We start from the raw sequence: 27,220 nt of genomic DNA, 5'->3' as shown, positions 1-27,220 counted from the left end.
GAATAGTCTAAGCAGCTTGCAAACAACTGAAAGGCTGACAAGTGTTTAGGCAAACGATTCAATGATTATTTATGACTCATGATTCTGTTCTCAGAAAGTTGGGTGGAAAACAGAAATAAGAACTTGATTCATTTGAGCAGCATTGGCTGGTGTAGTTGGCTTTAATCACTTCAGTCTCTCTCTTTTTGTATTTTTTAAGGACGCAACAAATGAACTAAAAGTGGCAGCGAGCAACACATTAGTGGCTCTGGCACGCTGCTATTTCAGTGAGGTGATGTATGAGCTTCAATGTCATCTGAATCCACTGAAGCTGTCTGACGTGTTCACTTTGATTACGCTGGGCAACCTATCATCAGCTTATCGTATGTCAACTTCCATCTTTTGTTTCAAAGTTATTGTCTTCCATTTAAGGACAGAGGTTCACACTCTGTACAGCTACACAGAGTGCTATTTGGGGGGCATGAGATGAACTGCTGTGGCTGGTTCCAGTTGCTAGACCATGAGCTATCCACACCAAGGTGCAAGCTCTTATGCCCCATTTGAAGTTCTTAAAGGACAGGATTGAGGAAAATCAGGTCTAGTGGAGCTCTTCTCCATTCCATTTCTCATCCCTCCCCAGTGCTCTCTCTCCTACTCTGGGAGAGGATTGGGCATCTGGCACAGCTGCACATTGGTGGAGAATGCTCCTCCTCAGGGTAAATCCCCCACTGATTTTTTACTTCTGCCTTATCATTTGTTTACACAGCACAAAATGACCTAGGAGCCCATAGCATCCGACCCAGCGGTGTTTCTAAATGCGATAGTAAGAAGGCAGATAACAGTCAATTGTCTCTCTTCCTTTTCTTCTGGTCCTTCTTTTCAGCACTCAAGTGCATTCCTTTTGTGGGAATGACCCTGTACGGCATGAGCTCCATGCGGATGTTAGACGACGAGAGCAGGCTGAGGCAAGCATTTTGTGGTGGTAAGTGCCAGCACTTATTGCAGATGTCCAAAATGGATATTTAGGGGCCTTGGTACAGAGTTAAGTGACTGATCGTTACAAACAGGCTCTGAACTGGATTGTACCAGGGGCTGAGTCCTCATGCTCCTGTGGCACTCAGTGGAGTTGAGAGTGCTCCTTACTTTGCTGGAGGTGCTGAGCATTTGTAAGTTCAGGCCCTTTATGACTTGTGGCTATTTTAAAAATAAACAAAAGCTGATGCTGCCCATGTGCCAGGAAACTCCTGGGGGAGAATGTGCAGGCAACAGACTGAATTACATTTAAAAATTTCCCGTTTTCCACCCCTCCACCCATTCCTCCTCTTTAGTTGCTTAATTATCATCTCCTTTCACCCTCTTTCTCTGTCCTCTGGTCTTCTCCACTTCTCTCTTCCTTTGCTTTTTAGTTGATGCTCAAGTAAGGCCACGTCTACACTATGCAGAAGATCAATGCTGCTGTAGTTGATCACCAGGGTCCAAATTAGCAGGTCTAGTGAAGACCCACTAATTCGAACTGAGTGGGTGCTCCCGTTGGCACCGGTAGTCCTGCTTCTCATGAGGAATAACACTCCTGTCAACCTTCCACTGTGTGGACAGTCTGAAAACACGATTTAAGATACGTCAACTCCAGCTACATAATGAACATAGCTGGAGTTGCGTACCTTAAGTCAACTTTCCCCTTTAGTGTAGATCAGGCCTAAGGGATTAATCCTGCACCTTTGAGATCAATGGGAATTTTGCCATCAGCTTCATAGAACATAGGATTGAGCCTTAATTTTCCTTTCAAGGGCAGCGGGTGCATCTAATTTTAGGGCAAAATGCTGTCAAATCTCAGTATAGCTAATAGGAGTTAGGGGCACTGAACATCTTTCAGACAAACTGTAACCCAACAGGAAATCATACAGTTTTAGGGCTAAATAAGCAATAACTGCAGAGGACATGAATCATTCAGAAAACAGCTGGTCAAAATATTTTGTTTTTTTATTAAATTTTTCATATTTTTTTCCAAGTTGATGGAATATTAAACTGAAAAAATGTCAATGACAGTTTTAATCAGGATGTGTTCAGTGTTTTTGTGCAGCTAAAAAGGTGGCTGAAATTTGTTGATTTTTGAAACACGTGAATGATCTTTGTAATTTGAAATTTTGAAAAAAAACAAGAGTAAACACTTTTAATTTAATTTCAACTACCTTTACAATCATCTCTAATTAAGAGGTAACAAGGGAGAAAAAAATATGTTTTCAAATGATGGGAATTAAAAAGAGATGGAGAGAGACAAAAGAGAAGAAAGCCTTTTGAGAAACAAGAAACGGAAAGGAGGGAAGAGAAATCATTCAAAACTGTTATTGGATTTCATCAGCTGTTCCTGAATTGGGCATGGAATTGTAATAAACTACAAGCCTGGGTGTCTTCACTGATAAAACAACGTATCCTTATTACTAGTGCATCCTTTTCATATTGCCTGTCTTTTTTCCTTCCATGCAGTTCTGGAAAAATGGTCAAGGGCAGTAAATGTATATTTTAGTAACTGGGAAAGGTGGCCATTTCCCAAAATGGGTAAATCTCAATTCTGTGATGAAATTCTTCCCCTCTATCGTCATGTGACAAGCAAATGGACCACATGTGAAGATTTGGAGGTGAGAATTGTAGGCTTTCTAAACCTTTATGAGAAATTGTATTGTTAAATTCTCTGTGTATGGCACTCTTTGTGATGATGGAGTTCAATGGCAGGTTCTTTGGGATAGAACGGAGTATGATGTAAAACATTTAAAAAAGATTATAATGTCACAATCTCATGGAAATTCTGTCTGTACATAGTGTACATAGATTCCAGTTTTGTCACCTGACATGCAGATGAATATAGGAGAATGGGCTAAATTCATTCCTGGCAGATGTCTATTCAGTTCCAGTAGAGTTACAGCAGGAATGAGTTGGTTTAGTGTGCATACTAATCTGGGGAAATATCCCACTTGGGAAAGTTGTGAGGTGCAGTAGAATATAATTCTGAAACCAACACCATAGCTGTGTCTAGACTGGAAAAACTTGCCAGCTGTCTACACTGGCTGCTTGAATTTCCGGAAAAGCACTGACGATCTCATGTAAGATCGTCACTGCTTTTCCGGAAATACTATGCTGCTCCCGTTCAGGCAAAAGTCCTTTTCCGAAAGACTTTTGCGCAAAAGGGCCAGTGTAGACAGCACAGTAGTGTTTTCTGCAAAAAAGCCCCGATCGCGAAAATGGCAATTGGGGCTTTTTTGAGGAAAAGCGTGTCTAGATTGGCCACGGACGCTTTTCCGCAAAAAGTGCTTTTGCGGAAAAGCATCCTGCCAATCTAGACGTGCTTTTCCGAAAATGCTTTTAACGGAAAACTTTTCCGTTAAAAGCATTTTCGGAAAATCATGCCAGTGTAGACGAAGCCCATGAGTCTTAACTCTTTACCAGGAAATATTGAGATAGGGCTGTTTCAACAGTGGAAAAGGGAAATTGCACTCATCAGAAGTAGAAAAGATGGGCCCATTGCATGATATTGAATGAATTTGTAGGAACTTAAATTCTGTGTCTCTATGTAGCTCATGCAGGCCATTATCAAAGCCCTTGGTACTATGATGAGCCTCCTCCTGCATAAAGAAGAGCATCAAGATAAGGTGTTCGAACAGATCCCATGGCTCCTTGAGCAATATAAAGAGGATGTTAATGTTTTTCATGTCACCAAGGTGAGATACTTATTAAAATAACTATCAATGTGTGCGCATAGGTGAACTGCACTAGCTGCTACCAGTGGCGTTTCCTGGTCTACATAGTGACTTGTTAGATAATAGATAAACACACAAGTCTTGATTTTATAGACATGGTGACCCAGGTGACAAGTTTTGTAGGTAAAAGCCTCTCATGAAAAGTATCTTCTGTTTCTGGAGATGATAAGGAGGTAAGAAACAAAACACCTGTTCCCTTTCCTCCCCCCCCCCCCATAAGATACTCCCTCCTTGTGATTTACTGGTACATCCTATCAACTCTGTGTCTCTCTTTTAGATTATAAATAAACTCCTCAGAGCAGGGGCTGCTGTGTGTTGTCTCTGGGCAGTATTAAGTAAACTGCCAGTAGCTGAAAATTAATACTAAGAAGGCCTGAAGTGCATTGCTTTAGATTCTATAACTAGATAGATATAAAATCACTGTCTATTTCATCTACCGTTGTGTACAGGGCTGTTGTAGCTGTGTTGGTTCAAGGATATTAGAGAGACAAGGTGGGTGAGATAATATAATTAAAGATATTATTTCACCCACCTTGTCTCTCTTATTTCATCTACCCTCAGTATCACATGACCAAGGTAACTCTTGTCTGCTGATAGTGAGAGGATGGAGTGAGGGCAGTTGGCTTCAGTAGTATGATTGAGCATGCTCAGTCTCTGTGAGCTGGCTCAGTACAAGCCAAGCAGCAAATCCAGGGCCACAACCCTGCTGCCCTTCCCCCCTCCCCACTTCCTCCATGGTTTACTCCCAATCTATGTTGGCTTTCTGGTCCAGAATATGTGGTTGCTTTTGGGATTGGAATGCCCATGACTTTGAGGGAATCAATGTCTCATGGACTTGACTAAAAGTATCAGAGGACTACACAAGAGCCTAAATGTAGTAAAATATGTAGATTTCATCAGAGATATCCTGGAAGCTTCAAGCAGCAAAGAAGAAAAGTGTGTAGGTACAGGAAGGAGTTAGACTGTCATCTCATTATCAATAGCCTGGAAGAGAACATAAAATCATCATTGATAAAATTGGCAGATGAAATAAACATTGGGGAGTGGTAAATAATGGAAAGGACAACTCACTGATTCAGAGTGATATAGATCATTTGGTAAACTGGGTGCTAACAATAAATGTGCATTTAAATATGGCTGAATGTAAATAGATGCATCTAGGAACAAAACAATGTAGGTGATACATACATGTTGAGGGATGCTTCCTGAGAAACAGTAACTCTGAAAAATATTTTGGGAAACTTGGTGAATACTCAGCTGAACATGACCTACAAATGCGATGCTGTGGCCAAAAAAGCTGAAGTGATACTGGGATGCATACATGGGGAAATCTCAAGGAGGAATATAGTGGGAAATGCAAAGTTCATTTCCACACTAGAACTGACCAACAGATATTGGTAGATACCCCTGATACCGGCTTCCTGTGAGAAGAGTGCCTTCCACACCCTGCTTGGCTTATAGCAATTCAGCAGGATGCCATTTGGGCTGCACAGAGCCTCAGCCACTTTTCAGCAGCTCACGAACCAAATATTGCAAACATATATGCAATATACAGCCGTGTGCATTAAGAATATTGTCATCCACAGCACCAGCTGGGGGAAACACCTCTGACATCTTAGCAAGGTATTGTAAGCCCCAATAGATGCAGGACTCACTGTGAATCCAGCCAAGTGCCATCTTAGTGAACACAGTAGGAAGGGGAAAACTATAGCTCCTTGATAAATAAGGTCTAAGGCTTGTGTGACTGCCCCACCTCCCTGACAAAGAAACAGGTGCCACAATACTTCAGACACAGTGGCTGCTTAGTACTCAACTTCATCACACTGGGCACCCTATTATTGGACCTGATGAAGAACACCCAATCACAGAAAGTCCAGTAATCAGAAGACTGTGAGGAAGCCTTTCAGGCCCTGTGAAAACAGCTGAACCAAGAGCTGGTCCTATCCCATCCAACTTCACAAAGCCTTCTATCCTTCAAATGGAGGTCTCGGAGGTAGGACCAGGAGTGGTACTATCTCAAGAAATAGGTGGGAAGGAGCACCAGATCCTTTATCTCAGCTGCAAGCTGTTCTCCTGAGAGACCTGCCGCCCTACTATAGCAAGGGAGGCCCTGGCCATCAAGTGGGTGATTTACACCCTGGGGGTATGTCTACACTACAAAGTTAATTCGAACTAACGGATGTTAGTTCGAATTAACTTTGATAGGCGCTACACTAGCGCTCCGCTAGTTCGAACTTAATTCGAACTAGCGGTGTGCTTAGTTCGAACTAGGTAAACCTCATTGAACGAGGACTAAGCCTAGTTCAAACTTACTAGTTCGAATTAAGGGGTGGCTAGCCCTCCCCAGCTTTCCCTGGTGGCCACTCTGGCCAACACCAGGGAAACTAGTCTGCCCCCCTTCCGGCCCCGGACCTCTTAAAGGGGCACAGGCTGGCCAGCACCCAGCTAGCAGACCCTGCACCTGGCACGGCTCGAGCCAGCCTCCCGCTGCCACCCAGCCATCCCCCTCTTCCCGGGACCAGGCTGGCGGCTCTCGGGAGCCTGCCCAGGACCGCACCCGCCTGGTTTAGTGCGGACATCATGGACCTCATCCACGACCTCCGCACTAGGCACAGGAAAGTGGCCGTCTAGGGCAGGAGAGCTGCCAGCCTGGCCACCTAGGAGCAGGTGTGCATGAAAATGAAGGTGGTCCACTGAGACCCCCAACCCTGAGCCCTGAGCTTACAATGGGCGTATTGGGTCATACCAAAGGTCCATCTAGCCCAGTAGCCTGTCTGCCGACAGTGGCCAACCCTAGAGACCCTGGAGGGGATGGACCGAAGACAGTGATCAAGCCATTTGTCTCGTGCCATCCCTCTCCAGCCTTCCACAAACTTTGGGCAGGGACACCACTCCTACCCCCTGGCTAATAGCACTCCATGGACCCAACCTCCATCACTTTATATCACTTCTCTTTAAACTCTGTTCTAAGTTCTAGCCGTCACAACCTCCTGCAGCAAGGAGTTCCACAGGTTGAATCTTTGCTTTGTGAAGAGCAACTTTCTGTTAGTAGTTTGAAGCCTGCTACCCATCCTTTTCCTTTGGTGTCCTCTAGTCCTTCTATTATGGGGACTAATGGAGAACTTTTCTTAATGCACCCTCTCCACCCCACTCATGCTTTTATGGACTTCTATGGATACCCCCTCAGTCTCCTCTTTTCTAAGCTGAGAAGTCCCAGTCTCTTTAGCCTCTCTTTATATGGGACCTGTTCCAAACCTCTGATCATTGTAGTTGCCCTCCCCTCTCCCACCCTCTCTCTTCCCCTCTCCCACCTCCTTTTCCCAGTCTCCCCGAGTTTTGTTCAATAAAGAGAGATTCTATTTTTGACCACACGTTTTCTTTATTTTGTACATCAGGAAGGGGGGCTAGGGAAGGGTAAGTGGAAGGAGGTGACGGAGGAATGGGGTATGAGCCCCCGATGGGGAGGACTGGGCTGGCTCTGCGTGCTTCTGGGGGTGGAAGCTCTCCTGCAGCCCCCCAATTGCTCCTTCTCCCCAGATGGCAGCCTGCGGCAAGTACAGCCAGGCTGATGGCCGAGTGCTGTGATGTGCCCAGTGTGGGCACTCAGAGCACTCCAAGCCAGGACTGCTTTGCAAGAGGGGCACCCCTGAGAACTGTCTGTCCGGGGTGGGGGTCGGGTCCCTTTAAGCACAGCCCTCGGCTAGCCTGAGGCAGCAGCTCCACGCTCTAAGTCCTCATCTGATGCCCTGCCGTCACTGCTTCCGGCTATCCTTAAGCCCGGTTCAGGGTCCACTTAATGTGGACATGCTAGTTCGAATTAGCAAAACACTAATTCGAACTAGTTTTTTTAGTCTGGATGCATTAGTTCGAATTAGCTTAGTTCGAATTAACTAATTCGAACTAAGTTAGTTCGAATTAGCGCTGTAGTGTAGACATACCCTGGGATATTCTGTACTGGGGAAGCCCTTTCAACTGGTCACCAACCATGCACCCCTCAGATGGATTAATAACATGAAGGACACCAGTGCCTGAATCATGAGGTAGTACTTCCCGCTCCAACCCTATGACTTCTGTATGTTACGCTGGGCCAGGGAAGGCTCATGCAAACACAGACTTCTCCCAAGTGGAAGGAGACGATGAAGAGGAAGGTCCACCAATGGACACCCTCTTAAGGGGGAGTGTTTGTGACAGAGGATACCCCCCATGCATGGTTCAGCGGGGGCTAATCATGATCTGTGGGCTATGCCCCTTCATACTTGCTGGGAATGCTCCAACTGGAACCAGGATATAAAAGGGAGCAGCTCAGTTCTGTCTAGGCTGACAGCTGAAGGAAGCAGAGGTGCTTTGCAGGCTTTTGTGGAGGGACTGCCAGTGCCCTAGGATGCAGAAACCAGCCAGCCTGTGGTTCCAGTTGACCCCCCCCCCCCCCCACAACCATCCAATGCCACAGATGGAGGAGAGACCACGGAGTTACTGAGATGACCTGCTGCAGAAGAATGGTGGGAAGCAATCTATGTGAACTAAGCATTATTGAGTTGAGGTATTAGTCTTTGACTCTGCATGTTTTGGAAGAAACCCCATTGAGCTGCAAGACAAGGCCCTGGGCTGGGACCCTGTGGAGTAGGTAGAGCCTGGTGGAGAAGGGCTGGCCACTAGGCAACACTGGTTTGCCCCAAAGGGTGGTTGAGCACTAGGTTGCACGGTCGTACCTAGAAGGGCTTGGGTCATTGAGCTGAAGAGCCTCATTAAAGGGCTGCTGCACTGACCCTGACTATTAGGCAATGCTGCTCTAAGAACCAGGCCTGCTATGGTGGTTGGGGAGACTAGGTCACTTGGGCTGCCTTAGTTCTTTAACTCCTCCACAACCTGATACCATCCAAACAGGGTGGACCTACCCTGTGACAGGTGACTTACTTACAGTCTATAATATCTGCATGGGGAAATATATGTAATGACCTAGCAGAGAAAGGCATGACATGATCCAGTGGCTACAAACTGAAACAGGAGACATTCAGATGGGAAATAAGGTCTACCTTTTCAGTGGTGGGATATTAGCCATTCAAACCATTTACCAAGAGTCAAGGTGATCATTTTAAAATCAAGATTGGATTTTTTTCTGAAAGTTCTGCTTTAGGAATTATTTTGGCAATTTCTAAGGCCTGTGTCATACAGAAGGCCTGACTAGTTGATGACAATCATCCCTTTTGGCCTTGGAATCTATGAATTCCATGAACCTGCTTCAGTCATTGCATATTGCTCCTTTGTATGCCCACCTTCTAACTTTCACCCTCTCTTGTAGAGTCTGAGGCAGCTCTTGGAAGTCTCTGGTGAATATAAGATCCTTCTACCTGAAGGGAAATTTCAAGCCATCTGCAGTGCTCTGCACGACCGGGTGAGGGGAACTTGTTCTTGTATCACTTGAGCTTAAGCACAGCAGATCTGAAGCATATTAAGAATAAACATCTTTTGAATGCTAGTGAAGAGCCCGGAGACCTTCTCATGCCTTATTGGTTTCTGCTGGCTTAAGAATAAGCAGATAGTGGTCTCATTTTATTAGCTAAAATCCAGCTCAGTTTGTAAAGCAATTTTAGCATAAGCCAGTTATTAGAGGGAGTTAGAGTTAGATAGTAAAAACTGATCCCATCCAAATGGGGAGGACCTATCCTGTGACAGGGTGACTTAATTGCAGTCTATAATATCTATGTGGGGAAACATATGTAATAATCTAGCAGAGAAAGGCATAACGTGAGCCAATAACTAGAAAATGAAGCTGGACAAATTCAGACTGCAAATAAGGCCTACATTTTTATGGTGGAATAATTAACCATTTGAACCAGTTACCAAGGGTCAAGTCTTGATTCAATTAGCTCTGCTGCTAAAAACACTTTGAAAGCATGAACTTCTGTTATCCAGTGTCTCGGTCATTGTTTCTGATTCTTGTTGTGCAGTCAGTACCATTTCTTTTGGCTTCAGAGCTCTATTTGGAAAGGTAGGAAGTGAGTGCTTAGAAATTAATTGAGCATCTTCTTTTCAGTTGCTTGTTCTGATTAGTTTTCCTTTGATCACTTCTCTTCTTCCCACAGATCTGTTCTCCAACTCAGCAGCTCATCATGGAAAATCAAATGGAGCTGTGCTATTGTATCCTACTGCTAGGTAGGGGAAGAGACTCCAAATTACACAGTAGTTTCCTTGTAACTTCCTTCTTTTGTAGGTGTGGTAAGAATGAGCTTTCAGTTGTTAGTGAGGATGTGATTTCTTCCTTTGCAGCCCGTTCTTCTCCTGATGACCTCATAGCATTTCTGCACTCGCAGCTGAAGATTGAGAATGAGACTGTTCGTGTGGCAACCCTGAATCTGCTCACAGCTATTATTGGTGCTGACTGTAAGTAACACAGGAGTAACTGTGACTGCTGCGATCATCGCCATCGTGCTGGGGGTTGAGTTGGGGACATCCAGAGCTAAAAGCATGAGCTGCTATAGGTTGATCTAAAGAACCAAGGCTTTGCAGGCATGGTAGGGCTATAACATACTCATCATCTCTGCAAATGGGGCACAGAGGATCTGTAACACAGGGGCGGATATAGGGCAGGGCGAGCGGGGTGGCCGCCCCGGGTCCCGCGCTTCAAAAAGCCCCGCGCACGCGCCGTGGTGCCACCGCGCATGAGCATGGCATCACTGTGCATGCGCCGTGGCAAAGGGGGGGGCCCCGCGGAATTATGCTGCCCGGGGCCCCGCAAAACGGTCATCTGCCCCTGCTGCAACACATAGAGTCATATAGTCATAGATTATTAGAACTGGAAGGGACCTTGAGAGGTCATCAAGTCCAGTCCCCTGCCCTCATGGCAGGACCAAGCACTGTCTAGATCATCCCTGATAGGTGTCTATCCAATCTGCTCTTAAATATCTCCAGTGGTGGAGATTCCACAACTTCCCTGGGCAATTTTTCACAGTGTTTAACCAACCTAACAGTTGGGACGTTTTTCCTAATGTCCAACCTAAACCTCCCTTGCTGCAATTTAAGCCCATTGTTTCTTGTCCTATCATCAGAGGCCAAAGAGAACAATTTTTCTCCCTTCTCCTTGCGACACCCTTTTAGATGCATGCTCACCAGAGGGTTGGAAATTCACTAAAGGGACCCAGTGCTGCTCTAAGTTACTCCCATGTGGTCACACAGAAATCAACAGGGTTAATTAAGTGCTGAATGTAGCCTAAAATATTTTCAAGGTACATATACAAATGTAATCTTGTGGCGGATGCATGTTAATAATAATGAGATAAAAACAAAATAGTACTCCTGACTGAATAAGTATTAGACACTCTAGAATAGATTCCGAATTCTGCTATACTGGTGGTAAACACAGACTAACTTCACTGACCTCCATTTGTCTAACTCTCTTACAATATTTCCATCAGGATAGTATGATGGTGCTATTTACAGAAGTGGAAATACTTCAGACTTAGACTGGTGTAACTGAGATCAGAGTCTGGTCCTATATTTTCCCCGCTGATTCTGTATATGAGTGAAGCTTGGTAGTACTCTTAAATAGGGCACAGGACACATTCTAATGTGGAGCATGAGTGTTTGGAACAAAGATATACTATATTGCACACTTCTCCTTATCTTTCAGTGCCTGAGACAAGAGTTAGAAAGTTTCTGATTGTGAAGGCAGTGAAATCTGCTCTCAGTGATCAGAGTGCTAAGGTAAGATTGTGTGTGGAATAGTGGTATTGCTGTTAATATCTGGGAAGTATTTCACTCAGTGGAGAGTCTGGCAACGAGACACATTTTTAGGCTGAGATTATTAATAGGGTTTCAATTAATTACAGTTAACTAAAAATTAATGCGATTAAAAATTGAAATTTATTACATATTTTTGTGGTTTTTTACATTTTCAAATATATTGATTTCAATTACAACACAATGACAAGTGTGTACTATGCACTTTATATTATTTTTATAACAAACATTTGCATTGTAAAAATGACAAAAGAAATAATATTTTTCAATTCATCTCATAGAAGTGATGTAGAGCAATCTCTTTAGCGTGAAAATGCAACTTACAAATGTAGATATTTTTTGTTAACTGTAATGAAAGAATGTAAAACTTTAGAGTCTACAAGTCCATTCAGACCTACTTCTTTTCAGCCAGACACTAAGACAAACAAGTTTGTTTCCATTTATAGGAGAAAATGCTGCCTTTTTCCTAATTACAGTGTCACCTGAAAGTGAAAACTGGCATTTGCATGGTACTTCTGTAGCCAGTGTTGCAAGGAATTTACATAACAGATGTGTTAATCATTTGTACTTCAGCCACTATTCCAAAGAGATAAAAGAAAAAGCAAAAGGACTCTCATATCCTGTCTCATATTGCATGCAGAAGAGATAATAATAACTCGTGCATAATCTCTACCCTTGCAGGTGAGGATGGCAGCTCTCCATTTTGTCCTGAAGCTGCTCAGTTCAGGAAGTGTGGAGAATTGTGCAGCAGGGGATATGGTCGCCTATGTATTCGGAGAGTTCGATGTGTCCACCAGAAATCTGGTAAGGAGAGTTCTTAACACTTAGGACTCAGTTCTGCCATTCTGGCATGCTGATTGTTCCCCTTGACTTCAGTGGGAGCTTTGGATGCTCAAGGATGCAGCTGGACTGAAGGATTAGAGCTAGAATCTGATCAGTGATATTCGTGTAAAACCAGGGTAATGCCCCTGACTTCAGTGGCATTATTTTGGATTTACACAAGTGTAACAGAGACCAGAATCTGATTCTGGATATTTATATCTGACAGTGCGACCTACATTACTTAGACCTCGGGCAAGTCAGTGAAAATTCTGACAACACAATCTTTCAGTGAAATGCTCTTGTATAAGGAAGCACATCTTTTTTATAAATAGACTCTCCAAAGAACACAATGGTGCCCAATCCTGTGGCTGCTGAAGCATACATAAACTATTAGCAAAACACTGAAGTTATGCAGCCTACATCAAGATGTCTAGAACCTGGAAAAGTTTGCTGCACACTTCATTCTCTGTTCTATGTGTACTAGTTCAAAATCTTTTCAATGGGTATTTCCAGCTATGGGCAGAGTCATGGACTCCAGACACAGAGTTCCATGATGGGATCCATGATATACATTAACTTTACAGTAAGTTGTTGAGGATCTTAGCTCTGCCTGGCCCTTTAGCTACCAAGTGGGAGCTTATGGCAGTACTCACCAACTGCCTCTTTTTCATCCTACCCATCTCAAAGAAAGTAGGAGGCAACTCTTTCTCATCAGGCCACATTTGCTCTTATTTAAACTGAAATCAGTAGAGCTGATCAATATTTAGTTTGGTGTAAGGAAGAACAGAATTTAGCCTATAGATAGACTCACATTCACTATGCACAGAATGATCAAGCTGCTTGGGGCATCAGAACAAACAGAATGGCTCCCTCTAGGTTCTGCATATTTATTTCCACTGGGCAGAGTCTGAGTGGCTCTCCTCAGAGATAAAAAGAAGAAATGTTCTTTTTTGAAAATTTTTTTGAAAAGAGTTCAGGGAACTCTTTTATAGAATCATAGAACGATAGGGCTTGAAGAGAATTCAGGAAGTCATCGAGTCCAACCCCCTGCTAAAAGCAGAACCAATTCCAACTAAATCATCTCAGCCAGGGCTTTGTCAAGCTGGGACTGAAAAACCTCTAGGGATGGAGATCTCACCACCTCCCTCAGTAACCCATTCCAGTGCTTCACCACCCTCCTCGTGAAATCGTTTTTCCTAAGATCCACCCCCCCCCCACACACAACTTGAGACCACTGCTTCTTGTTCTGTCATCTGTCACTACTGAGAACAGCCTCTCTCCATCTTCTTTGTGTCCCCTTGTGCTGGGGTTTTCCTAAGCCTGGGTTCTGACCCACCAGTTAGGTGTTTCTGTTATTCTCTTCCCTTAAGAATCTCCATCATTCGAGGTTTTTAATGCCAGGCTTGGCAAAGCCATGGCTGGAATAATTTAGTTGGGGCTGGCCCTGCTTTGAGCAGGGGGTTGGACTATATGACCTCCTGAGGTCCCTTCCATCCTTAATCCATGATTTTATGATTTGTGCACTCCTAATGCAATGGAAAAGCTCTCCTAGGTCAATATTCAGAAAGGCTTTGTAAGAAATAGACACCGATTCTACAGCCAGTGTTTTCCCACTAGCTAGTAAATTCTATGTATCTATCTCATAGCAGGGGACATTTTATGCCAGTGGTGGACTGAGATCTAGTTTTTCCAGTATAGTTAACACTACATGGACAGGAAAGAAAATCATCAGCGCAGTAACCAAATTCAAGAGGACCAGTGAGAACTGATCACCTCTCGTAAAAGGAATGAATTAGTATTGAGTTAAGCTCTGTGTATGGAAACTCATTCACCAAAGACTTCCTGCTCTTCAGACATAAACAGAATAGTTTGAAGAGCTGAGGGGAGGGGAGTTAGGTGCAACGTTGGTATGAAAATAAAGTTATAAAAGGAGCTGGGCTGGGGAGACTTCTCTGCTCTAAATAAAAAGAAATGCTCCTCTCTGTCATTTGCCACTCAGCATGGGAGAAGCTGTCCAGGAAAGAGAACACAGCACCGGACCCCAAACTGCATGCAATGTGCTAGACAGCTGCCATCAGACAGTCTACAGAAGCCCTCACATACACAGAGCCAGACTCATCTCTCATGTAACTCCTTTGGCTTTGATGGAGTTACGTACACCAGAGGTGAATCTGGTCCCTGGGACTTGTATAGACAAGGGTCTCTTTTTGGAGACATATAAATCTTTTGCTATATGGAAGTTAAATGCTTTGGAGAGGGATTTTAGTGACAATCAAACCTATTTAAAAGAAACGTTTGGGAGGGATTTTCTGGTACTAACTTTGTCCATTCTCCTGCTTTGCCAACAGCTACTAGAGACCTGGCTCAGTTCAGGGCAGGAGTGGGAGAGAGAAAGGGCCTTGCAGGCCAGTGTCTGGCTGCTAACTGCCTATCAGGAGATAGTTAATAGCACAGTGAGTATAGTTCTACTCTTCCTTGAGCTGACTTCCCAACTTCTATCAAATCTGACATTCAACGTGAATGCATGAGAAATTCTACTAGGCCTGCAGCTGGGGCCTCAAAGTGAGTAAGATCCCTCTGCTTCCATAAGAGAAAGGTTTCCATAATAGTGCTGTGACAGCACTCAGGCCAGACTGTAAGAAACAGGGCAGGCAGTTCCCCAGACTAGTGATTTTATAATTAGATTCACCAAACCAGTAAGAAAAGAGCTTCTACTCTGGTTAACAAAATACCAAACAATAGTACCCTTTAGGCATTCCAGACCTTGGTTCCCATCTAGACAACTAAGTCTAATATAATCACCAATCACAAAGGACTAGACACTTATCCTTAGGTTAATATGAATCACAGGTCTTCCCTAAATATCAGCCAATCCTTAATAACGGAATATCAGATTTGTTGTTAAAAGGAAAAAGAAGAGAGTTACAAATGGTTAAGTGATAGATAGTTGTTCAAATGACTTTCACTTTTCATAGTTCAGGATCACAACCATGGTGGAATAAACGGCTGGCTTGTAAAAGTCTCTCTGGAATCATGCTAACCGGTCAACATCCAAAGCCAGTTTAGATGCAAAGGCTGTTAGTTTTTCCATGCATTTCCCAGACTATTCCAAATAATTATTTGGAAGATCTATGTCCTATGGCTTACACGTCCCCTGTTCAAAGTTTAAGCAGACTGGAGAGAGAAGATCAGTCCCATAACTTGTCTTTTATAGCTATTCTAGCCGGTTGGCAAGCCTCCTCACAGAAATTGTCGAAGCAGGATCTCTCCCTGAGAAAGAATAGGTCATGCAGATCTCCTGTCGTACTTTGTTTTGAAGTTAATTTTCTATTTCCTACGCATACACTGGTAAATGGGTGATAGTCATTCACATAAAGTAATTAGCCGATCGTAGTCTTCCATTACAACACAGATAGTTAAGCTGAAGGCAATGTACAAACTATTTTCTTGTACTATCTTATATCTTTGATCTTAAGGTTAACTGAAGACAGTTGCATATAATTAAGGCAATTAAGACATGAAAAGGAATTGGAATCTACAAGCTAATTTGGTTATGTTAAACTTCTAGCAAGATATAAATACAGACAATAATACATAACATCTACCTTTCATATCTATTCCCAAAATGCATAATGTTGGTGATCGCTAGTCTAGGACTTTTCTTTGGGTACGTCTAGACTACAGGGTTTTGTCGACAGAAGTTTTGTCGACAGTATCTGTCGACAAAACTTCTGTCGACAAAGAGCGTCTAGACACATTCAGTTCTGTCGACTAAACAAGCTGCTTTGTCGACAAAACCCTGTAGTCTAGACACAACCCTACATGCAATAACACCTTCTGTCGACAGAACTCTGTCGACAGAAGGTGTTATGCCTCGTAAAATGAGGTTTACCAGCATCGACAAAACTGCTGAGTTCTGTCGACGTTATGTTGACAGAACTCAGCGGTAGTGTAGACGCAGGTATAGTTTTGTCGACAAAAGTCCACTTTTGTCGACAAAACTCAGTAGTCTAGACACACCCTTTGAAATAACATAGAAGTGACTTGTCTTGATACAATTGCAGTGCCGCTTGTTAAGTTATTGTGGTCACACATAGGTTGGCTGTGTCAGTGTCATAGATGCATTCCTATACTCTCAGGCTGTTAAAGTTGAAGCAAAATGCAGGACAATGTAGCACTTTAAAGACTAACAAGATGGTTTATTAGATGATGAGCTTTCGTGGGCCAGACCCACTTCCTGATCTGAGGACGTGGGTCTGGCCCACGAAAGCTCATCATCTACTAAACCATCTTAAAAAATAAATAAATAAATAAATAAATCTTGTTAGTCTTTAAAGTGCTACATTGTCCTGCATTTGCTTCAGCTACTCCAGACTAACACAGCTACATTTCTATCGCTGTTAAAGTTGAATTTCTATTTCTATTTAATCGGATAAGAACATAAAACATGAATGGCCATTCTGGATCCCCCAGACAAATGGTTCATGTAGCCTGTCTTCTGACAGTGGTGGGTGTTATATGCATCAGAGGGAACAAACAGAACAAGGCAATTGTTGAGTGATCTCTCCCCTGTTGTCCAGTCCCAGCCCCAGGCAGTCAGAGATATAGGGACACCCATATCATGCATCTCTGATCATCTTATATGGCTCTATCAAACCCCCCTGTAAGCATCTCTTTTCTAAGATGAATGGTCCCAGTCCTTTTAACTTCTCCTTGTATGACTTGTCCCATATCCCATATCATTTTTGTTGCTTTTCTCTGAACTTTTTCCAATTATAACCTAACTTTATTTAAGTTGGAGGACTACAATTGCTTGCAATATTCAAGGTGTGGGTGTACCATGGATTTGAAACAGTGGCATGATGATATTTATCATATTATTATTCATCCCTTTTCCTAGTGGTTCCTAACATACCATTAGCATTTTTAACTGCAGCTGCATGTTGAACAGATGTTTTTAGAGGACTATCCACAATGACTCTGAGATTTTTCTTGAGTGCTACAGCTAAGTTAGACCCCATCAATTTGCATGTACAACAAGGATTATGTTTTCCAATGTGCCGTACCCAGGTACAGTAATGGAGTTCACAATAAGGAAGGCAAATAATGTCCAGTATAGCCGGAGAACTTTCATTCTTCATTCTTTTAAAATTAGCCTCAGGAAACTTTTGATCAGTTTGGATCGCTGATTGGGCTGTTAGCACCATATACCTGTGCTTCACTTACGACATCGCGTCAGTGGGTGGTTGACTGTATCAACTGTCTTCTCAATATACAAGGTGAGGAGACCATGAGCAGGTGTAAGTAACTCTTCACTTTCTTTCATTGTTGTAATGACCATTTTTTCCATCTGTAATTCTTTCTGTCTTGTTAGCGACACTTATATAACAGAACGATTGGGGCCTTGTAAGTACATTGCTGGAAGAGAACTGCACAAATAATAAATAATCTGCAAATATTAGAGGGTGGACAAAATATAGCACACAGGCCAGATCTGCCCTTCTCCCCAGAATTTCTGTCTGGAGCGCTCAGCTGATTAGCAAGCATGCCAGCAGCATGTGTTCAGCTGCCCCTCTCCGACCTTGCTCCATCCTATCTGCTGCTAGTGGTGTGTGGAGGGGAGGTGAGCAGGGAGACATGCAGAAATCAGGGTGACCCTTTTGCCCCTGTCATCATCTCTGCAGAGCAGAGTTTGGGGAGAGGGACACATACAATAGTGCTGCTCCAGTCTGAAGTATGGTGAGTAACGGAGTGCCTATCTAAAGAGGCACTGTTTCTAAGATTTCTCTGGCAGCCAGCATGTCCCTCTCTCTCTCTCTCTCTCTCTCTCTCTCTCTCTCTCACACACACACACACACATTGTCTCACACACACTCTCTCCCCCGCCATATGCCCATATGCCCCCGCTCTGCAGAGTGGGGTGGGGAGAGGGAGATGACAGAGCAGGACAGCTTTCCCTTAAAGAGACAGTTCATGATTTAGAAGTGAGCGAAGAGCCTGGGTTTCCTACCTAAGCTTTTGGTCAGCCCCATCTCTTTTACAATGAGAGTTCAGTGGAGGGATTCTCCTCCAAAGCAGAACCTCAGATCAATCTACATGAGTTGTGCTTGACTATGAGATTAGATTTAAATACTGAGAGCAGAGTGGCTACTGAAACCAGATATACAGAGAAAGATGCTCCACACAGAATACAGTGCCTGTTTAATCCTGTATGAATCACAATGAATCACATGCCATTACCGTTAACTTTCAGACATAGGGGCTACGTCTAGACTACATCCCTTTTTCGGAGGGATAAGGGATCTTTCGGAAAAGGCTTAATTTTCCGCAAGATCAGCATCTAGACTGGCGCTTTTCTCCGGCAAAGCTCCGTGCCGAAAAAAGCTGCAGCCATTTTTATGCTAATGAAGCAGGGGAGATTTAAATCCCCGCTTCATTAGCAATTGCGATACGTCTAATTTACATCCCTTTTCCGAAAAAGGGATGTAGTCTAGACATAGCCTGACGGTAAAATTCTGACTCCGTTAAAGTCAACAAGAATTTCGTCATTGGCTTTAGTGGGGCCAAAATTTCACACACAGCTGGTAATAACATACCCCATAGATCCTCCTGTATGATTATCTATGGATCAGAGGTTCAGTTTTATTAAATGTTGCCATACTTTTTCTCCTTTTCTCTATCCTAGGTCAGTGCACTAACCTGGGGTCAGCAGAGGAGGAGCTGAGTTGTCTCCGTGAGGCACTAACAACTCCAGACCCTGAGGCTCTGTTTCAAGCATCTTCCAAAATGGCTAAGGTAACAAACACTAGGTGACTGTCCTAGTGGCTGTGCACCATTCATTTTCCCTTGTCCAGAGGACTGGAAAAGGGCAAATCTAGTGCCCATCTATAAAAAGGGAAATAAGAACAACCCAGGAAACTACAGACCAGTTAGTTTAACTTCTGTGCCTGGGAAGATAATGGAGCAAGTAATTAAGGAAATCGTCTGTAAACACTTGGAAAGTGGCAAGGTGATAGGGAACAGCCAGCCTGGATTTGTAAAGAACAAATCATGTCAAACCAATCTGATAGTTTTCTTTGATAGGCTAACGAGTCTTGTGGATAAGGGAGAAGGGGTGGATGTGGTATACCTAGACTTTAGTAAGGCATTTGATACAGTCTCGCATGATATTCTTATCAATAAACCAGGTAAATACAACTTAGATGGGGCTACTATAAGGTGGGTGCATAACTGGCTGGATAACCATACTCAGAGAGTAGTTATTAATGGTTCACAATCCTGCTGGAAAGGCATAACAAGTGGGGTTCCACAGGGGTCTGTTTTGGAACCGGCTTTGTTCAATATCTTCATCAACGATTTAGATATTGATATAGAAAGTACGCTTATTAAGTTTGCAGATGATACCAAGCTGGGAGGGGTTGCGACTAATCTGCAGGATAGGGTCACTAATTCAAAATGACTTGGACAAATTGGAGAAATGGTCTGAGGTAAATAGGATGAAGTTTAAGACAAATGCCAAGTTCTCCACTTAGGAAGGAACAATCAGTTTCATACATACAGAATGGGAAGCGACTGTCTGGGAAGGAGTACGGCAGAAAGGGATTTAGGGGTTATAGTGGACCACAAGTTGAATATGAGTCAGCAGTGTGATGCCGTTGCAAAGAAAGCAAACATAATTCTGAGATGCATTAACGGGTGTTGTGAGCAAGACACGAGAAGTCATTCTTCCGCTCTACTCTGCGCTGGTTAGGCCTCAATTGGAGTATTGTGTTCAGTTCTGAGCACCGCATTTCAAGAAAGATGTGGAGAAATTGGAGAGGGTCCAGAGAAGAGCAACGAGAATGATGAAAGGTCTAGAGAACATGACCTATGAGGGAAGGCTGAAGGAATTAGGTTTGTTTAGTTTAGAAAAGAGAAGATCGAGGGGGAACATGATAGCAGTTTTCAGGTATCTAAAAGGGTGCCATAAGGAGGAGGGAGAAAACTTGTTCATCTTGGCCTATGGGGATAGAACAAGAAGCAATGGGCTTAAACTGCAGCAAGGGAGATTTAGGTTGGACATTAGGAAAAAGTTCCTAATTGTCAGGGTAGTCAAACACTGGAATAAATTGCCCAGGGAGGTTGTGGAATCTCCATTTCTGGAGATATTTAAGAGTAGGTTAGATAAATGTCTATCAGGGATGGTCTAGACAGTATTTGATCCTGCCATGAGGGCAGGGGATTGGACTCGATGAACTCTCAAGGTCCCTTCCAGTCCTAGTATTCTATGATTCTATGATTGTTTTATGCTTTTGTGATGTCTTTCCACACTTGGAGCGAGCTATGGGAGTGAGGCATTCATGGGTAATCAGTAACATGCTTTTCATAGGTATATGCTATGAATGCCATGTAAAAAACAAACAGATTCCAGACAGTTGCATGAACATGCCCATGCATGTGCGCGCGCACATCCATCCATCCATCCATCCATCCATCCATCCATCCATCCAGGGTAAAATATGTGAGCGGGACATCAAGCTGAGAAACCAGTCTTGGCACCTTGTGTGTTTACCTGAACCTATATTTGTGTGCATGCATCTCTTTGCATATTTTTATATTTTGTGAAAAGATGTCATGTACATAATAGAATATAAACTGGAAATTTACATCCTGTTTGTCCCATACAATGTTGTGCTAACTGTACAACCTAAGATCTAACCTGATATTATTAGTGTAGAATAGAGATGTGGTAGCTAGAAAGATTACAGAGAAAATTTTAATTGCAACTGCCTTGCCAGATAGGAGCCCAATTAGCAATTTGCTGATGAATACATTATTTTCCAATACAGCTCTTAGGCCTCCTTTCTTAAAAGTACTGGAGCCGACTATCATTGCAATCTTTCCTGTTTTTGATCTGTCCACAGGTGGTTAGTAAGTACTTTCCCTCTGAACAAGCCACAGATTTTATTGAGGCCATACTGGATGGTATGCGGTCTGCTAGCCCCTCCTGTGCCACAGCAGCCGGTCTGTGGATGAAGATCATCCTGAAGGAGTGTGGAGGTGCCATGCTGGATGAGGTAAAATAGAAGCTGGAGAGGTTTTTCTGGCTAACCTGCAGGCTTTCAGGTCTTTGCCATCATTTGCAGTGAACACAAGTCTTGCTGTTTCTCCCCCTGGGATTGGAAGTTAATTCCATCTGTGTTCCTATCCTGAGTCAGGCAATGGGGGAATCAACAGCAGAAGACAGAGATAATCTAACGGTACATCTGCACTAGCTCGTTAGTTCGAGCTCGGTAGGGTAATGAGGGCAAGCGGAGTTGCAAATGAAGCCCGAGATTTAAATATCCCGGGCTTCATTTGCATGTTCCCTGGCGCCACCATTTTTAAATCCCCCTTACTCCAAACTCCGTGCCCGCGGCTACATGCGGCATGGACTAGGTAGTTCAAATTAAAGATCCTAATTCGAACTACCGTTACTCCTCATGGAATTAGGATCTTTAATTAGAACTACCTACTCCGTGCCGCGTGTAGCCGCGGGCACGGAGTTCAGATTAAGGAGGATTTTAAAATGGCAGCACCCGGGAACATGCAAATGAAGCCTGGGATATTTAAATCCTGGGCTTCATTTGCAACTCTGCTTGCCCTCATTACCCTACCTAGCTCGAACTAACGAGCTAGTGTAGCCGTACCCCAAGGGAAAAGGAAGATGCTTGATTAGTTGTCTATCTTGTTGTCACAGTTTCCAGCCATGAAAGGCTTGGAAAAATTAGACTCCGAGTAAAATGCAAAAAGAGAATATCCGGCCCCAAGAGACAAGCTAAGTGAACTACATCTTCGGGCCTCAGATAATGAGGGGTCTCTAAAAATACCCCCAAATTACTAGTTTTTACTTGCCTCTTTGCCTATAGATAGATAGATAGATAGATAGATAGATAGATAGATAACTTTATTATTTCTCTTTTCATTGTCCTTTCTGTTAGAATAATACATGTTTTTTTGGAAATGCAATGAGGCCTCTTTAACTTGACATAGCTTAGGGCCTCAGCATGTCTTAACCCGGTGTTGCAGCCAGGTATGGGCAGAGATATGCATAATTTTTGTGGATTAAATCTATGCAGCCATGTCTAAATACTTGTTTTTTTGAAGGGAGGAATTTCTACAAGAACAGCAAATTGCTAAACGACTAAATAAAGGTTTTGGCTCTGCAGAATGAATGCAGAGAATGGAAAAGGGACATTTTTTCTGGTTTTATTCTGTCCAGGTGCCAGCTATCCTGAGGAGAATATACATTCATATGCCTACCATCAAGCAGGGTAGCTTGAGGCAGTTCCTGGTGGAGGCAGTGTCTATTCTAGCCCACCATCACCTAGAGGCAGTGATCTTCAGCCTCCTCACCAAACGTCTGCCGATGGACAGGTATATAGTGCTCCTTACAGTGTTCATTTTGGTAACCATGGATCCCACAGCTTCACTGGAAGATGTAAGGCTTCATTTAAGCCACAGACAGGTTGAGATAATTCCTAAAGGTTAATAGCTTGGGTCTTTCTGCAGAAAGGTCCAAGACCATGTCAAGGTGGGTGCAGGGAGAAATTAAGTTTCATTCTGTTTCCATTAATTAATAGTTGCTTTGGCATCCTAAAGACTTCCCTTTACTGGCATCACTGGAGTGGACTTTTGCCTCTCCAGACCCCTGAACTAACATCACCCTGGAAATTGCCAGTGACTGTTCGTTTTCTGGTAGCATGAAAGCTTCAAATCCAAATTCCTGGCTGATTAGCAAGGATAGGGCACCAGGCTTTTGGTATCAGGAAGGGTATGGCTGCTGGAATGGAGTTGTCATTCTTGGTACTTAAAGACAGGGCGGTAAGCATATCTATCATTTCATTCAAACATCCCTAGCTGAATTATCAGTCATCTGTGCTGGAATCTAAGAACATAAGAACGGCTGTAGTGGGTCAGACCAAATGTCCATCTAGCCCAGGATCCTGTCTTCAGACAGTGGCCAATGCCAGGTGCCCCATAGGGAGTGAACAGAACATGCCCATTCTGGCAAATAGAGGCCAGGGAATGCCATTTGTAAAGAGGTCATGGGCTAGCCACAAATATTTGTTCTCATAGTTGTACATCCAGTTAGTAGGAAGATCATTTTTCTTTCTTCAACTTGTCTCCCAGGCCCTAGATCTTTGGGCATCATATGCTCATGATTCCATATCTACTGAGAAGTAGGAAAACAGGAACTGTGATTAGAGCTCTGTGTCCTTTCCTTCTGAAGTCTAGCATTAATGGTTATGGTGCAGTAAGGCTAGGGTTGTGTCTATACAGCACCCTAAACTTGAAATAAGATGCACAATTTGCACTCCGCAAATTGCCTATCATATTTTGCATAGCCTATTTTGAAATGTGGCGCTTCTACACAGCACCAAATGTCGAAATAATGTGCTATTTCAAGCCATCCCTTATCCCTCATGCAACAAAGTTTATTGGGATGGCAAAATAGTGTGCCCATTATTTTGAAAAATATTTCAAAATAACGGGCTGCTTCTGTAAATGTGGGGTAGGTATTTCGGGATACCTCCAGGATCCCAAAATAGTCATGCACTGTAGAAATGTAACCTGAAATGTAACTTAACTTAGTTCTGTAACTAGAAACTCAATATGTAAAACATGAGGACCATATAAGGAGGACAGCACTCTGAACTTGCTCATCATAGGCAGGGCTTGACAAATAATACAATCTACTCATCCATGGCGTGTAGATTGTAACCTGGAAGAGCCGGGTTCGGGCGATCTGTGCATGCGCAGATCGCCGGACAGCGCGGCTGGTGAGCCCTGATCATAGTCAAGGAGAAAATGTGTTCTTTACTTGAATATGATGCATATAGTCAGAGCCACAAAAGTCTCCAGGGGTCACATATAACCTATGTTAAATTGCAGTAACACCACTGAGCTGTGGAGATCTCTGGGGACAGATCCCTTGCTCGCCCCTCAAGTCCTGAAGGTCCTAATAGAAAGAATAAAGACTCCAACAAGCCAAGAAGGAAGCATGACCTCAGAGACAGAAACTGACCTGCATTTAGCAGCTGCTGAACCTCTCACAGTAAGTTAGACGACAGACATGTATTTCTCTGCTTTGTGACAAACATGCTGATGGAAAGCTAGATGAGTGGTATAATATTGTCATCTGGGCACTTCTTTTCTGAAGTACTGTTTCCTGGATTCCAGCTGTGCTTTCTGTGGCAGATTTAGAGTATGTGGCTGATTCACTTAATAATATCTGGCAATTAGAAAGTCTTTGAATCAGATTTCTTACAGTGCTTTGCAAATGTTTTGTGCAACTCATAACATGCCTTGATAGGTCCTACACATTTTTACAGCTATGGGACGCTAAGGCACACATGGAGTGAATTGCTCTCGGTCATTCATCAAGTTAGTGACAGGAGTGAGAATTTAGTCCAGCAGGTATCAGAAGGGGAGAGCGTGTGATAGTGTTAGGAAGAGACCTCTTCTTTTACCATGCTCTCCTTTCAGGCAACATGTGCCATCTTTGAAGTGGTGTCAGCATTGCAGTTGAGCAAAACTGTGCAGGAGCTGTTCCCGGAGTTGTTCACTGTTCTTCTGCAGCAGATCAGCCAAACCCTAGGACAAAAGATGCCTTTGCCCAGGATGAGACGCCGAAGGAGGTTATTTAGAAAAGGACAACAACTATGTGAGGGCAACCCTTGCAGGTAATTAGAAGAAAGGGAGCAAAACAAAGAGAATCCCAGTCCATTTGTGTGACACTCCCCAGGAGTTCTCAGGGTTATGAGGCACCTTACCATCACCTGCTTTTAATATGAGAAAGTCTTGTTTGTGCTTGCTATAGGTCAGTTCCCTGAAACCACCAAGCTCTGGCAACACAAACACTACTATCTAGGCCTCCTCAGGCCTCAGTCTCTTTGTCCTCTCTTTCTGACTACAGCTTAGAGAATCTCTATCAACAGATTCTCCTCTAAGAGAAGTCTCCCTGCGATTTACGTGCATCTCCAAACCAATCGGCTTTCCCCCATCTCTTAGTTTAAAAACTGCTCTACAGCCTTTTAAATGTTTAGTGCCAGTAGTCTGGTTCCACCCTGGTTTAGGTGGAGCCCATCCTTCCTGTATAGGCTCCCCCTCTCCCAAAAGTGTCCCCAGTTCTTGATAAATCCAAACCCCTCTTCCCTACACCATCGTCTCATCCACGCATTGAGACTCTGAAGCTTTGCCTGCCTACCTGGTCCTGCGCATGGAACTGGAAGCATTTCCAAGAATGCCACCATAGAGGTCCTGGATTTCAGTCTCTTTCCTAGCAACCTAAATTTGGCCTCCAGGACATCTCTCCTACCCTTCCCTATGTCATTGAGACCTACATGTACCACGACCACCGGCTCCTCCCCAGCACTACACATAAGTCTATCTAGATGCCTCTAGCATTTTGTCTCTTTTGCTCTCTGTTTCCCTCAAACACTGCTGTGGATGTCCCTTTAGGCAGATTCCTTATTCATGGGAGAATAGGTTTGTTGATTCTATAGCCCCACTCTAGCCAGGCAATCAGGTACATTTCTATCCAATTAGGCTTTCTCTGGGGAAGCTAATTAGTACTAGTAGTTACCAGAGTGCTGACCCCAAGTACAAGCTCTCAGCACCCTGTCACATCTCGCTGGACATAGGGCCCCAAAATATCCATTAGTGATCACTAATCTCTCTGTGTCCCAGCTTTTGGGGTCTGATTGTGAATTTTTTCCATATTACTGTACTGTGCTAGTGCCCATACACCTTGCAGATAGGAGAAAGTGACTGCAAAATGTTGTCCATAGCAACACTAGTAATATGAGATGTATGAGACTGAAATACCTCCTGGGAATTAAGTCCTTCCAAAAACAGTGGTCCCCAGGATACTGTCAATGGATGAACTGTCAATGAACAACAGACCTGACAAGTAACTGGGGTTTCCTGACTGCTTAGGCTGTGCCTTTCTATTGGTTACTACAGTTCTGTGCCTCTTTTCCCCCAGGCTTTCTATTGAAGCATTAGAGGCTGTGCTTCTCAAGGCTATGAATGAGAAGCTGATACGAACTCTCTGGAAGCAGAAAACTTGGATGCTTCTTGAAAATCCGCAGACTCACCACGAGGGGGTGTGTTTGCTGGTGAGGTAAGAGATCTAGGAGACAGCACTTCATCCTCAGGGATCGGCAACAAATAGAGTGACTGACAGGGAACTTTCAGGTATAGCTTTGTGCGGGGTGCCCTGGGTGAGAAACACAGAGCTTCCATGCGTAGGTTTTAGAGTTGTATGGTCATAGCAGCTAAGCTTTTGAAGTGCACAGTCTGCCCCATAAGTGGTTCCTTTTGTCTTCCAGGGTTCTGCAAAGATCTGGACTAATAACAGTGGAGATCATACAGAGCCTCCTTCCCTGGGTAAATTCCCCATCAGAAAACCAGCGAGTCACCAGCACAGCTTTCTTTGCTCAGGTATGAGCAGTTCCACCATTAGGCTGTTATCTGTTGTTTACCTTTCTCTGAGGAATTGTACAGTTCAGTTCATAGGAATTCATTTTAGATAGTAGAATGTGTCCTTTATAAGGAAATCTCATAAGGAACTTCATTACACCTTTCTTAATCATTTTCTCATTGTTATTTTTGGGGCCTATACTAGCCTAGCCTAGCTGCCTATTCTAGTTGCTGGTTAAGAGAGAGTGAGCAAGATATAGATAGGCTACGTCTACATTGGCAAGATTTTGCGCAAATAGGGTATGTCTACACTACAGCACTAATTCGAATTAACTTAATTCAAATTAGTTAATTTGAAATAAGCTAATTCAAATGAGTGCATTTAGACCTAAAAACTAATTCGAATGAGCATTTTGCTAATTCGAAATAGCATGTCCACATTGAGTGGACCCTGAACCGAAGTTAAGGCTGGCCAGAACCAGTGC

At 43.5% G+C, this 27,220-nt stretch overlaps 2 protein-coding genes across 2 annotated transcripts in view; one reads left to right on the top strand and one right to left on the bottom strand.

Moving 5' to 3' along the window:
- LOC142823330 (maestro heat-like repeat-containing protein family member 7) overlaps positions 1-27,220 on the bottom strand; it is a 200,137-nt gene that overhangs the window by 125,310 nt on the left and 47,607 nt on the right. The window lies entirely within an intron of this gene.
- Positions 1-27,220, top strand: part of LOC149523192 (maestro heat-like repeat-containing protein family member 2A) — a 45,336-nt gene that overhangs the window by 7,189 nt on the left and 10,927 nt on the right. The window contains exons 4-11 of the mRNA XM_089770370.1: positions 200-362; positions 863-961; positions 2,464-2,653; positions 9,943-10,112; positions 11,359-11,432; positions 12,150-12,272; positions 14,639-14,743; positions 17,446-17,569. Coding sequence (XP_089626496.1) covers positions 200-362; positions 863-961; positions 2,464-2,653; positions 9,943-10,112; positions 11,359-11,432; positions 12,150-12,272; positions 14,639-14,743; positions 17,446-17,569 — 1,048 coding nt within the window. The remainder of the gene's footprint in view (positions 1-199; positions 363-862; positions 962-2,463; positions 2,654-9,942; positions 10,113-11,358; positions 11,433-12,149; positions 12,273-14,638; positions 14,744-17,445; positions 17,570-27,220) is intronic.

This window comes from Pelodiscus sinensis, chromosome 18 (assembly GCF_052426305.1).
Source record: "Pelodiscus sinensis isolate ZL-2025 chromosome 18, ASM5242630v1, whole genome shotgun sequence".
In the NCBI taxonomy this organism is placed as follows: domain Eukaryota; kingdom Metazoa; phylum Chordata; order Testudines; family Trionychidae; genus Pelodiscus; species Pelodiscus sinensis.
The sequence above is the reverse complement of the archived record's forward strand: the minus strand, read 5'-3'. Positions and strand labels throughout refer to the sequence as shown.